General features: G+C 39.4%; 1 protein-coding gene across 1 annotated transcript; it reads right to left on the minus strand.

The window, feature by feature from the left end:
- Positions 1-3,764: 3,764 nt before the first annotated feature.
- On the minus strand, positions 3,765-14,223 carry DUS4L (dihydrouridine synthase 4 like; the record flags this gene model as incomplete). Its single annotated transcript, XM_079538455.1, has 6 exons — positions 3,765-4,018; positions 5,606-5,832; positions 6,751-6,873; positions 8,210-8,327; positions 13,764-13,885; positions 14,114-14,223. The coding sequence occupies 6 exons, from the start codon at positions 14,221-14,223 to the stop codon at positions 3,765-3,767; spliced, it is 954 nt and encodes a 317-aa protein (XP_079394581.1).
- Between the last annotated feature and the right edge of the window lie 74 nt (positions 14,224-14,297).

Below are 14,297 nucleotides of genomic sequence, written 5' to 3' on the forward strand. Positions count from 1 at the left end.
TGCATTGCTACTGGAGCAGGTTGCCCAAGGAGGTTGTGGATGCCCCATTGCTGTAGGCGTTCAAAGCCAGGCTTGTCTGGTGGCTGGCAATCCTGCACATAGCAGGGGGGTGAAACTAGGTGATCATTATGGTCCTTTTCAACCCAGGCCATTACACGATTCTATGATTTCTCAGCCATCTTAGCCACTTGCAACTCCCCTTATTTCTCCCAGATAACCTTCCCCTCATCTCTTTTCCCTGTTGTTCCCAGTCTGTAACTAATACAGATACATAATCTATACCCGCATTCAGTATTTCTGATATCCTTACTTAGCTAATCTTGGCCTTGTATGGTACTACTGAGGTAGTGAGTTGGCTATTGGGCACCATTAACCCAGCAAGCTCCCAGTCCCAAATGGACTCCAAACACTCTTTGGTTATTCCTGTTGTTCAGCTGTTTTTCATGTAACTCCCACTTAATCACCAGTGAAATCCAGCCACCCCTCCCAGGGCTATCTGCAGCTTTTTTTAGCTTCTCACGCTGTTGCATGTCACATCCAGCAATTTCACCCTGGGCAATCAGCTCAGCTCATTTGCCTGCAGCTCCAACAGGTATCTGTCTGCTTGGGAAGGGGTTACCTGGTCTAGCTGGGCATGACCAGCCTTCTTGACACAACTATCTGAGCTCCTTTTGGGAATTCTGTCCAAAAAAATTTACATCAAAAGGACATAGGTTAAATAGCATGAATAGTAGTAAAAATCCACAGAAGGTAAAATGGTTAGGCAGTCACTGCATCAACAGTTATCAGCAGAGCTGACTGCAGCTGCTCTCAGTCTGAGAGCTCACTTAAATTTCCCAGGTCTGTGGCTTTGGGACTGTGCCTGTGTGTTAACATTTTCCCAGTTGCTGCCAAGCAATGTCTGTATGAAAGGTTACATCCCAAATAATTGTTTATCCATAGCAAATATTGGAGAGGAATACAACCAGCGATTTCAATCTAATCTACGCTGTGAAAGCAGCCTGGGTTTTAAGAAGCATTTCTAACATGTTTTCATAAACATGTAATCAAACTCATAGATAAAACATAACCTCTTAATATATTCTGGTTATTACATTTTAGCTATTGGCCTACTGCCATTATACTTTATTGAAGCTATTAAAATGTTATTAAAGACTTTCTCTCCATTAAATCCAGAGCAGTTTCCTTTTCTGAGCTGCGTGCTAGCACTGCAGACTGCTCTCCAGTAGGCTAGCTGCATACTGACAGGACTAAACTTGCACATCCCCACTGCCAGAGACTCTGAGTCTGCACTGGCACTCCAGGAGCTGCATAAGATCTGCGAAAGGCTCCCTCTGCAGTGGCTGCTGTGCGCTTTGACTGCTGCTGCTGAGCATTCTCACCAGCCTGGAATGAGGTCTGAGGTAGCCGAGGAGAGTAAGAATGGAGTAACTTTTTGAAAATTGAACATTAGTTAGAAAACGGAAGACGTGGTGATGCTACAAATACTTTAACTAAGGAAGGAATGTATCTGCTGGCTTTAAACTGGCTCAGTTTTCCCATGTTCAAAAGGCTGATAAGAAACGTAACTGCACTCTAAAGCAAAACTGGAAGTTAAATAATTAACTGCCATGGGGATATCTTTAATGTGCATTGCAAACAGTGTAGGCTGTTCAAAGTATGGCTTTAAAACTCAAATTTTGCAATTTATCCTGTGTCACAGAATCACAGAGTTGTAGGGGTTGGAAGGGACCTCCAGAGATCATCGAGTCCAACCCCCCTGCCAAAGCAGGTTCCCTACAGCAGGTGTCAAAGGTGTCAAAGCAACGAAATGTGTTTGGATGCTGACAAACTGACAAGGAGGCACGCAAATTAGCCCACAGCCATTCATTTTACTACATAACAGGACGCTAAACTTTCATTGACTTTTATGGTACTTAATTGGCCAGATCAAGCACTTCTTAATTACTAGCAATATTAACTGCAACCCAGGTCTTGTACTTCAGGCAGAAATCTCTATGATTGATATCACACAGGCACAACAACTGCTGCCTACAAAATCATCAAGTATTCAGTTCCTAAATAGGTCAAGGTATTCCAAGTCCTCAAAAATACCACTTCCCCACTAAAAAAAAAAAAAAAAAAAAAAGCCTTGCTTTTCTGTTTTTGATTCTAATGAATCTCTTTTTTTCCCTCTAATCCGCGTGGCGACTGATTTGCTGTATCATAAAATCTTAAGTAAATGCTAACACAGGACCTCGTTGATACTCTAAAGAATCCATTTCTTATGCAAGTCAATTTCGTAGTTTTTGATTTTGAAGCAGAAGACTCAAGGCATTTTCAGAACTGAAGAGAACTGAGTACTGCACTATAGTTGGATGAACTGGAAATACAGCCCATATCAGAGGAGATGTATAAACTTCACTGTCTCAAACAGCAAACTAGACTTGATGACTCAGGTCACACTTTTCTAACTCATTTGTATACCTAAATCAGAACATATTCTCTATGAAAAATAAGTAAATCTTTTCAGTCGCTGCATTAAGAATACTGCAAGACTGTAGGTATCTAAACAACGGATAAGGGGAACAGCATCAAAAGCAACACCCCTTTCCCCAGGTTGTCATAATGTACACTGTAATAAACAAATTGCAATCATATACAAAAGCAAGTAATTTATTTAGAAAATTTAGAACCATTCATTTGTATATGCATTAAAGTACCAGTTAAAAAAACTAAGCAATTTCTTCTATGAATTTCTGTGTAAACATAGAAAGGAAAGAAATTATTTGATTACAAATAATTGTACTGCACAGGCTTGTGAAATTTCCCTTGCAGAACAAATGCAGCTGGTGTGCAATGTTATTGTCTTGTTCTGATTTTCACTGTCTTCCTCCTATACAAAGATCCAAAGTGAAACGGCCGTCATGCTTTGATAAGCAACATGCCTGCAGAAAGGATGCAGGAGTCCTACTGAGAGAATCTGTCAGCTTTTCTTTGGCCTATAAAGTTCTGGTTTGGTAGATGACTGCATTTTGATCTTTCATAGGATTATTATGTAGTAGATAACCAATACTGTATGTGGTTACACTGAACTTTCAAGTCTTATATGCTAGATCCATCCAGGTCTATATTTGATTTAAATTCTCTTCGTTTCATTCTTTCCTTCCTTCTGTCATCTTGTATTGCAGGTTTCTTTCATTATATTAATGGTAGAATTTTTCTAAGTTATAAATCTGGAAGATTTTAGATTGCAAAAAGAACATCTAATTTAAGAGGGTACAACGCTGGGCTTCAAAGTCTCACAGTCTTTAAGCTGGAAAATTCTACTAAAATTTAAAAGCACATCTTATATCTTATGTCCGTTAAAGCAAATATTTCTATAATTGGTCCCTCTGTATTCTTTTGGTCATACATTTTTGTTGTTATTTAGTAGTAGTAGTCCTGATTTTAGGGAGTTCCACTAGAAAAAGGCCTCAGTTTTGCTTACTCTTGTAAGTGAAAAATTTTTCTGGTGAAAAATAAATTAAATCACTGCAGTCACATAACAGCCAATCCTCTGTACAGTAATGCAATGTAAATAGAATTACACGTTTGTGGAATGTGGAATATTTCTTCAGTTAAATATGCTGATCTAAAAACTAAAAATCTAAACTATCAGCCTAACCTCAGAATCAAGCTGTATTGAAAATATCTACACTGCGCTATGGATTTAATCAGTAAAAGCCCAAGTAGCAATACGTCAGCAATTGCAAAGAACGAGTTTGCACACAACTGAAATGCTTTCAGCTACACACACCATAATGATGACCCAGGTAATCTAGAACTGCTGAGGTACTTGATAAAATGTTAAAAACTTTCTTTTCTTGTTTTGAAGTTATCCGTTCCATCATGTACATTAAGTGGTGGTGAAAACATGTAAAAGGAGTTCCATGCTCAAGAGCAATGTCAACCCAATCCTGGATGCACTTCAAAGGTGTTTCTTCGTATCCTGCAAACATAGCTGGATTTGCTAAGAGTCCTCGAGCCACCATTACACCTTCAAATTGCAAATTAAAGCAGTGAGTTACATTATAGTTAAATTTTACATTACATCTTCTATAGCACCTACTTTATAGCATCCATTAGAACAAGAAATGGGAGAACAGGGGTGAGTATTTTATCTATATCAAAGAAATCAGTTTACAGCCCAAGCTCCTGCACCATCTGTCAGCTCATTTAACCTGTTGACATAACCTTCCAGAAATTCTGATGCAACACACACAAAAAAAGAAGCCCTTCTTTTCTACTTTTTAAACAGCAACTCAATATTATTCTGTTTTTATCTTCTACACACATGTAAGCCTATTCTTTAACATATAATCACGATGTAAAGACACAGGAGTAGTAAAATGCTGAAGTTATTTTAGCGCAACTCAGCTGATTCACTGACCTGGAATCATTCTTCCATTAGCAGCTCAAGTCTCAGTGATAGAGATCTCATGGCTCCTACTCTACAGAAAGCGTTTGTTTTCTGAATAAACCAATGCGTTTGCAACTATATTCCCAAATTGTCAGATAAATCCAGCCAAACTCTACTGAAATATTTCTTGAAAAAGTGATTGCTTTCCTGAACTGTAACATATAATCTGTCGCATTTAATCTCTTCCTACAAAATAGCATGACCAAAAATGAAAAAAAATAATAACCAGGATTGCATAAAACAAAAAATATGCAGTTTCTGGTTTGTTCTTACTGTATCTTAAACCATCATATGTTAGACAGTTTGATGTTTTATGCTTTATTGTTCAAGAAAGTCAAAAAGAACATCCTTTTCTGTTAATGTATTTTCTTCCTGCTTTGTATCTGGGGTGAAAGCCACTGTAGCAGCATGGCAGTTTGGTGCAAATAGTTTTGTTTTTTTTTTAAAACACCGACGATGTCAATAGAAACCTGCCACATGGACTCATGGTATGACACTGGCTCTGCCCTGTTAGGCTCTAACTGTAAGACTCAAAGTATGCAGATCCAGATAACTTCTTCAAGATATATATTGAACTTCAATGTTGGCTTGAAACCACAGACAGTTGAAGGAATCTATTGTAAGCAAATAACTGCAGGGCAATTTTTCACTTCCATATTTTACCACAGTAAAGGCAAGATAAATAGACAGTGCAATGCTTCACCATGTACTTGAAAGTAAACCATTTATTTTTTAAATATCCAGCTTGTTTATCTTTCTCCCTCTATATTCTTACTATAAGAAACCCATTACCATTTGCAGGAAGCAGAGGATTTCAAGTCAAAATCTACAGCTCTATAATAAATGATCAGCTCCATGAACAGAATGGATGTCTGATCCTCCTTAAACTCCGCCACCAACTCCACTACTGAGTGATGAAAGCATAATTAAACAAAGAGTTTTTGTAGTTTGCCTTTCAAATCTATTTGAGACTTTGACTAAAGTGCTCTGGTTCTCTGATAATTACAAGATTCCGTTTATGAACTTATTAAGCATCTGAAATACCATAAATAATTTGTCTCCTCAGAGAAGAAGATGCAAACAACGTCCTACTTCTAGCTAAAATAAATACTCAGAAATTTAATTTGTCAATTTACTTAGAAAGTAGGATATGTTTAATCTTACCATCTGCTCCTGTCAAGTGATGAACATTTTCAGCATCTTTTAAAGTTCTGATGTCTCCATTAGCCACAACAGGTATGTGCATGCTTTCTTTAATTACTTTAATTGCATCATAATGTACTGGCTGATGTCTTTCTTCTATATTTCTCCCGTGTACTGTAATCCATGAAACTCCAGTTGCTTCAGCTTTTTTACACAGGTCTACTGTTTTTTTTAAGTCTTCATGTATCCTAAAATTCCGAGGAATTAAATCATTAGCTAGCAAGCTACCTGAACTGTATAAAAGCTCTCCATGAAGAGGAGTCACCAGAGATTTCTATAAATACTTGTTAAAAAAAAAAAAAAAAAAAAAAAGACTACTAATGTGGGAAGGTAAATATATTTAATATATACTTAATAAAGATGTATAATTTATTGAAATCACTATTTATCATTTCCCAGTTACATACCATCTCTGAAGCATCTGTGGTAAATTTTACAGAGATGAAGCAAGGGTACCCACGATTCTACATTAATTGTCATTACTTTGCATAACTGTGGAAAAAAAATCCAATTTATAACAGTTCTCCTTTTCTGAGAGACTGCAAGCAGAGTTGAAACTTAACCAACAATATGCAAAAGCACCATGGGATGAGAAGATAAATAGTGGCTGAAATGTCAGAAAGTAAAACAGATCAATGGTTTATACAAGTTCAGAAAGTGATGAAGGGAGGGAGAACATGTTCTTACAGCAGCTGTGTGGACTGGTTCCCAGATCTGTTATCTGTCTTTTATAGACAGCAGCAGGTTACGAGTAAGTCCACATAGTTATAGGTTACGTATTGCTTTTATTTCATGGAATTCTAAACCTTTTAACTTGAACTACCATGTCTTCTGGATTGCAATAAAATTCTGGCATCCACTCTGGTATCTGGGCAAGCAGTCAAAGACTGAGCTTGTTCTACCATCTGAGGCTGGTAACCTGCTCCAGATTTGCTTACCACCTGGAGTCAAAACATCCCAGTAGTCATCACATTTAAGGAACTTATAATAATTCGTACTATTGCATTAATTACATATGTTGTAGTGTAACTATTACACAAACATCTTTCTTTTGAAAAACATTAAAAGGCTTTTTCCATGTTCTGCAAAGAGTATGTTAGCCATACCTTATTTTAATAGACACTGAAAAGCCAGGATTGTCGATCTGATTCCGTACATGTCTCACCATATCTTGAACCAGCTCCGGTTTATTTATTAAGCAGGCACCATAACCTTCTGCCATTGCCCATCTTTGAAAGGAAAAATAACGTTTGTATTCTACAATTGAAAAATGCAGATCAATTTCAGTTAAATGTATCAGTTTCTTATAGCCTTTAGAATGTGTGGCTGAGTAAGCAGAGATAATAAAGGCTGTAGTTTGATGTAGTTGATGTTTGCGGTGTGACACCAGCTTTTAGATCCTGGTTCAGTTTCTGCTTTGCTGTTATAATTTTGGACAAGTAACGAATCTGTTTAATTTTCTATCCACAAAACAGGCTTACAAGGAAGATAAACATTGAATTAACAATGGCTTAGATCATACATAAAAGAAATAGCTTGATATTTCCCCTCAATTGGGTCATGGCTTTCTTCTGAACAGAAAATTACTTTGTGTTGGAAAGGAACACAATTGAAGTGGAATAAGAATCTGATTTCAGTAATATTATCTTTTCCTTCAAATGACAACAATTACTTATGATTGGCAAGAGATAACCTTTTGCTTTTACTGAACAGCAGCATTCTTTTCTTTAAAGAATTTTTCTTATACAGGCAGATACACACAGCTCTACTATATTGAAATCAATATGCACAAGATTTGGAAGTCTCCAATGTCTCCAGAACTCTTTTCTCAAATACTGTAATTTTAAGTCAAGATAACTAATTAGAATAGACAAATTAAGTACGTGTACCATGATATTATCTCCTGCTGTCCCACATTTATTTTTGAGAGATTTACTTAGAAAAAGATTGCCTGACAAATGTACAATAAATGGTTCTCAATTGAAGCAGTTAGTGAGAATCTTCATTTGTGCATTATTATTCTGCCAAAACAAAATTTTTAAACTATCACTAATTCACTGTATTTCCAAACCTAATAAAAGATGGAGGGAATTCAGCTAAGCACTTCATGAGTAATATAATCTGTATAATTACATTTTAGAGACTGTTCTTCACTTGCATAAGCCTGAGACAGCAGGGACGTGGCTCATCATTTTGGAATTGCCATGCTATTTCTCAAAACACTGGATTATTTGCAGCAAAGTTCTTCTGGAAGAAGTCAAATGCTACAGCTGCTAAATCACAGAGATGGACACTTCATTTCTGAGCTGACCTTCAGTATCTCAGAAATTAAAAGAGGCAAGACAGCAAAGACACCTGGTGACCATGGGCATCTCTGAACATTCAGAACAGCATCTTACCACACACACATTTCACTCTGACAGGTTAAAAAGCTATTTCAATCTCAATTTTTTTTTTTTTTTTTTTTTTTTAAATTAAGACAGAAATGAATATGAAAATGAAGGCCAGCATCCTTTATTCTCAAATTAATTTAATCATACTTAACCATTTTTTTCCAATCTTTACCTCTGAGGACAGCCACAGTTCAGGTCTATTCCATCTGCGAAAGGACAGACGAGAAGGGCAGCGTCACATAAAACTTGTGCTTCCTTAGCAGCAAACTGAACAATCAATGGATTGTCACCTGCTCCAATGAAAAGATATTTAGAGGTTGAAAACAAGAAAAAACATCTAATTTTTGAATGTTTCATTACTTAAATGTGTTTAACTTTCTTAAAAATGTCAACAGATACATATTTGCTTACAATTGTCAAAATCAACAGGTTGTTTAAAAGCAGCATTCTTAATTCAGACTATTCACAAACTAATAATGGGAAAAAAAATTCTACAGTTGTTTCTTTGTATTGTATGTTTTCTCGGATCCAGAACACTTCAACATTAAAACCAAATTGAATAAGAACATCACTAGTGCCACCATACCTTCAACATAAACAATCTATCTGTTCTCTATTAGGTTATTTTCCCCATGACAGCACCATTATTAAAATAAAATCTTGAAGGTAAGCTGCACTGTCATAATCTCACCAGTTGCTGTACTGAACTCCAAGAAGTATGTACAGAACCAAATGTGCTCGATGGCTCCATTCCTGATAGTGATTTTTTCAGCTATTTTACAGGCTGGTACCACAGGAAGGCTGTAGGGGAGGAGCCCCAGGTGTTCTCAAAGTGACACCACTTTGATAGACAGTTAAGTCACAGGCAGGAGCTGGGTGTTTCTTCCCTTAATTTGACCCATGTTTCAGCCCCTCCTGGAAGAGCCCAAAGCAATACCCTAGAAATGGTCAGGTCACAGGAGGGGGCCCAGTGCCCTTTGCTTTGATTTGACTGGTGTGTGGTGTCTCAATCCATCTTGGAATCCATCTACAAACATGGCTGAAGGGCTGTCCTTGCCCTTCTCACTGCTGCATCCCTCCTTTGTTCTGTGCCCCCTTGTCAACACGCTTGATGTGGGACCAGAACTGGTGATCTCCTTTTCTTTCTTTAAGCTCTAACCCAAAACTTACTTGAATTTCCTATAAAACTGCACAGATAGAATTGCAGGAGAGCCAACGCATGCAGGATAACTGTTTTATGGGTATCTCCTATTACAGTTTATGTCTTTTCCTCTTATGCACAGACCCTGGGTGTTGTTTCACCTTGATCAAACCAGAAGGATTTGCAAATCTAGACACCCATCCCTTTCCAGGCAGGATATGATACAGGAACTCTGTTGTAACTGACTACAACACTGCCAGAGCCTTGCCAGAGGCCTCCTCATGCTATGTCATTGCCTATGCATAGGCCGATGCAAACTTTCTCATCACTCACCACTGTGCTACATCAACTCTCAAACTCTTCCTTTTGACTATAGCTGTAGCTTTGAGAAGTCTCCCTTCTCTACATAGGATTTTAAAGATTATTTATTTTTAACTTATTGAAATAAATCTCCTGTTTACATGAAAATCTTTATGAAACCAGAACAATGTGCTGAAAGTATGATTACTTGCTTGTCTTGCTGAAAACACCTACTCCAACGATGCCTACAACACACTGGATATTTTCTGGAGCTGCTAAAAAGCATTTCCTGCTGAAGAGAATTACACTTCAAACATGATCTGTTCCACAGTTGTATCAGGCTGCTTACAGATTGCTGTGTTTTGCTATAGCTGTGTATGACACATAATCATTAACAAAGATTTCTAGTGTCCTTGTTTCTATCTAATGTAGTCATTTATGGTGAAAATACAGCAACAATGAAGGAAGAAAAGATGTCTTACAGGAATAACATTACTAAGCAAACCAAAGGGAGGCTCTAAGAGAAAAAGAAAAAAAAGGCAAGAGAATTTAGCTTCCTGAAGTAATATATATAAATATATATATATATATATATATATAAATAATAAATGTAAGGCACAGATCATGCTGATATTCCAAAAAGTCCAGACTCAGAAAAAGCTGTTAAAGAACCAGAAAACTGAGCGTACTACCGAGGCAGCTTTCAGTAGCTACAAACTCTACCCTTCCTTATTCCAGATCCTTTTTTGCTTCAATGCCAACACGGCTGGGTTTTGTCCAGCATGCAGAGCTGGAATGAGAACACATAGGCAGAGGCAGCTTTCACAGATTTTTCTCTCATAGGAAACCAAAGCATCAGTGCTCCTCAGAGTGGGTCTGGTGAACTATTTGTGATCTACGAAGCTCCTGCAGAGAGCCAGATGGTCATTTGGAACAGGCTCTCCTCTTTGACACCTACTGCATTACATTAAAGGCATCTAAAAATATCTCAGTATTAGCAGTTACTTTCCAAATAAACGACTGCTGCAGTTAAGAGGGGTGGAGAACAGGGTAAGAAAAATATCTGAGCACCAATGGAAAGAAAAGAGCCAACAAATGCACACAGCACGTGTACCTCCGGTACAGAACAGACCGCAAATGCTTCTGAAGATTTCCTGTCTTAGTGGAAATTACAGAATTCTTGAAGTAATGGAATTGAAGTCAGTAATGGCAGCAGTATCCTTTGTTAAGAAACTTCTGTAAGTTACTTAAAACTCTAGCATGCCACAAAAAATCCCTTTTGTATTTTCAAAACAGTGTCCATTTAGACAGTGCTCTAACTGAAAAGATTTAAATTGATACAGCTAATATACTGGAATAATCCCAGGCTCCTTGTTTTTCAGCTAAGTATTAAGTAATAAAAATGCTAAATCAAATACTAATTAAATTCTTAGCAGCAGCCACAGGGAACATCTATCACTATTTTAGAAATACACAACAAAGAAATGTCAATGCCAAATGTCAATGCAAAAAAACAGAGCAAAAATTACAATTGCAGGCTCCAAACCTACTCTGCTCATTAGAGTAAAAAATGCCCAGAAAATTAAACAAATCAATATTAAGATTTTACAGTCAGTTATGGAGCTATTTGTTAAAAGCATAAATGCTAATAATGTAAATACTGTTATTCTGGCTAAGCTGTTAGAGGGAGAATGGTTTTGGAGGCTGTAAAATTAAGGCCAGCATAAAAGAGGTGAGTAGGGAAAAGATGTTACTTACAATACCAGAACATTTCATCCTGCGCTCCTTGTCAACCGGGGACAAGGTTACAGCAAACAGTGAGAATTTCCTCTTTCCCCATTCCATTATTGCCAAAAGCCAATCCATAGAACTTTACAGGACATTGTGAAGATCAAAAGTATAAACAGATGCAAAGGGTGGAACAGTGGCTCTGCGGACCTCTGAGCTGTATATATCAGTTATGTTCTTATTTGTTTATTTTGAATAACAAAAAAAATTAAAGCTTTCTTCTAAGTTGCACTCCATTAATAAGAGTCTACCTGTGCTTCCCAATGGGATTCTTTCCTATAAATGACCTGTTGTATTGAAATAATGCATGAAATCACAGATTATAGTTCTACTACTATTACATATACACTTACAAAACCATTCACTGAGTGGCATGAACAGATGAAATCATTACCTTCTGCAGATCCTACAGGCCAATCATATTAGCATTTTAGCAGTGCTTTCTCCATTCCTCTAGTTGTAGCCCAAGCTTATGTGTTCCTTGTTCCACTTCTCTCCTACAACCACTTCATGCCAGCTGATCTGTATCCGTACTGTTATCTCTTCCCATATATTTATGGTCGGATTTTCAGGTGGTGGTGTGTGTAGCCAGAAGTTGGACTCAATGGTCCTTATGGCTTCTTTCTAACTTGAGATATTCTGTGATTTTGTTCTATACTACTTTTCTCCCTTACCTAGCCAGGGCTCTGTATAGCTCCTTATATATATATACACACATATATTTATAAAATATATAATAATAATGTATAATATATATATATTTAGTCTGTTCAGGTTACATTTCTATATCGTGTCTGAAGCCTGGCTTCTCATTACGAATCCTGGTTGTGCTTCTATTCTCTGGACTCCCTTTGCTCCTTCTATCAGTCTTCTGAGATCTCAAGGAGCCCACCTTCCATTTTACCACCTGATAATTTAAAATTGTTTCTCTTATCAATTCCCATATTATATGTCTGATCTATTCATCTTTTCCCCTTTACAAACCCTCTCATTTTTGTTAGAAATCAGAAAATATCTGGTAATGGGTTAAGCATACATCTCTGATATATACAAGAAGCAGCAACTGCTGGCATTAGAACCTTATGAGCCTTGTGAGCAGACAGAAGGCCAACCATATCTTTGGTTGCATTAAGAGAAGCATGATCAGCAGGGAAAGAGAGGTGATTCTGCCCTTCTACTCTGCTCTTGTGAGACACCATCTGGAGTACTGCATCCAGTTCTGGAGCCCATGACACAAAGACGTGGAGCTCTTGGAACAGTCCAGAGGAGGACCACAAAGATAATCAGAGGGCTGGAGCACCTCCCCTGCAAGGACAGGGTGAAAAAGCTGGGGCTCTTTAGACTGTAGAAGAGAAGGCTCTGAGGAGACCTTATAGCAGCCTTCCAGTAGCTGAAAGGAGCCTAGATGAAAGCTGAGGAGGAACTTTTTATCAGGGCAGGAAGTGACAGGACAAGAGGAAATGGTTTTACTCTGGAAGAGGGTAGATTTAGACTAGATATTAGGAAGAAATTCTTTACTGTGAGGGTGGTGAGACACTGGAACAGGTTGCCCAGGGAGGCTGCGAATGCATTCAAGGCCAGGCTGGGTGGGGCTTTGAGCAACATGGTCTACAGGGAGGTGTCCCTGTCTACAGCAGGAGGTTAGAACTAGCTGATCTTAAGGGTCCCTTCCAGCCCAAACCATTCTTTGATTCTATGATGATCTTTTATTGGGTCTGGCTGGAATGCAAGTAACCTTATTTACAGCAGCTTATATAGTACTGTGTTTTGAATTTTGTGGCAAAAAACATTGCTGATAATACAACAGTGCTTCCACTTTTGCTGAACAGCGATGGCAGTTCAAAACTAATTTTTTACCTGTGTACCTATTTCCCCCCAGCAAATAGGTCAGAGGTGGGCAAGGAACTGGGAGTGAACAGGTCTAGAGCTGGCCAAAGGAATATTTCATATCATGTAATGCCATGCTCAGCAATAAAACTGCAGTGGTAAGGGAAGATGAAGTAGTTTGGGGTGTGGAAAATGTGTAATCTGTTTCAGTGCTTTGGCACGAGAAGAAATTTCTCCTAATATCAAAACTGAACCCTCCTTGGCACAACTTAAGGCTGCTCCCTCTCATTCTGCTACTGTTACATGGGAGCAGAGGCTGACCCCCACCTCCTCACAACCTCCTTTCAGGCAGTTACAGAGAGCAATAAGGCCTCCCCTGAGCCTCCTCTTCTCCATACTGACCCATCCCAGTTCCCTCAGCCGCTCTCCATCACTCCTGTGCTCCACACCCCTCACAGCTCCGCTGCCCTTCTCTGGACACACTGCAGGGCTTCCGTGTCTGTCTTGTAGTGAGAATCCCACAACTGAACACAGCCCATGAGGTGCAGCCCCACCAGTGCCAATTGCTGAGGGATGATCACCCACCTGTCCTGCTGGCTGGATTATTTCTGATACAAGCCAGGATACATAAAACATTCCAAGAATGCAGCAGCGTATTTCCCAGCATTACCTCTGTTTGTTGTGAACTCGCTGTCCCTGGCTTTGGCTGACCTCACGAAGTCGGCCGCCACAACCATGGGGGTGTAGCACAGCTCGCAGCCGTACCGCCGGACCAGAGTGCGGAACGCCAGCCTGCGGGGACAGGGACAGCACGGCCACACAGAGCGGACATTCGCCTCGTGAGCCGCTCTGAAGCGCCGCTCTTAAACGCAGCGCTGCGGGGCTGTGTAAATAGAACCATAATCAAACGCGTCCGCGTCCGTCGCGCCCTTGAACAACCCCAGAAGGCTCCCGGCCGCCCGCCCACCGTCCCGTCACACCGCCCGCCCCACAGCACGCGCGCCGCCAGCAGTGACTCACTTGGAGTAGCGGACCATCGGGGCACACATCTTCACCACGTGCCCAGCCCGAAACAGGCCCGCCGGGTCCGTCGCCGACCATCGTTCGCGTTCTGCCACGTCCCCGCTCATGTATAGCAAGCTCCCCTCACAGCCCCGCCGCGTCCTGCCCCGCCCCGTCGCTCTCTTTGCCATCATCGCCGCGC

The sequence above is a fragment of the Tetrao urogallus genome (genome assembly GCF_951394365.1).
Source record: "Tetrao urogallus genome assembly, chromosome: 1".
In the NCBI taxonomy this organism is placed as follows: domain Eukaryota; kingdom Metazoa; phylum Chordata; class Aves; order Galliformes; family Phasianidae; genus Tetrao; species Tetrao urogallus.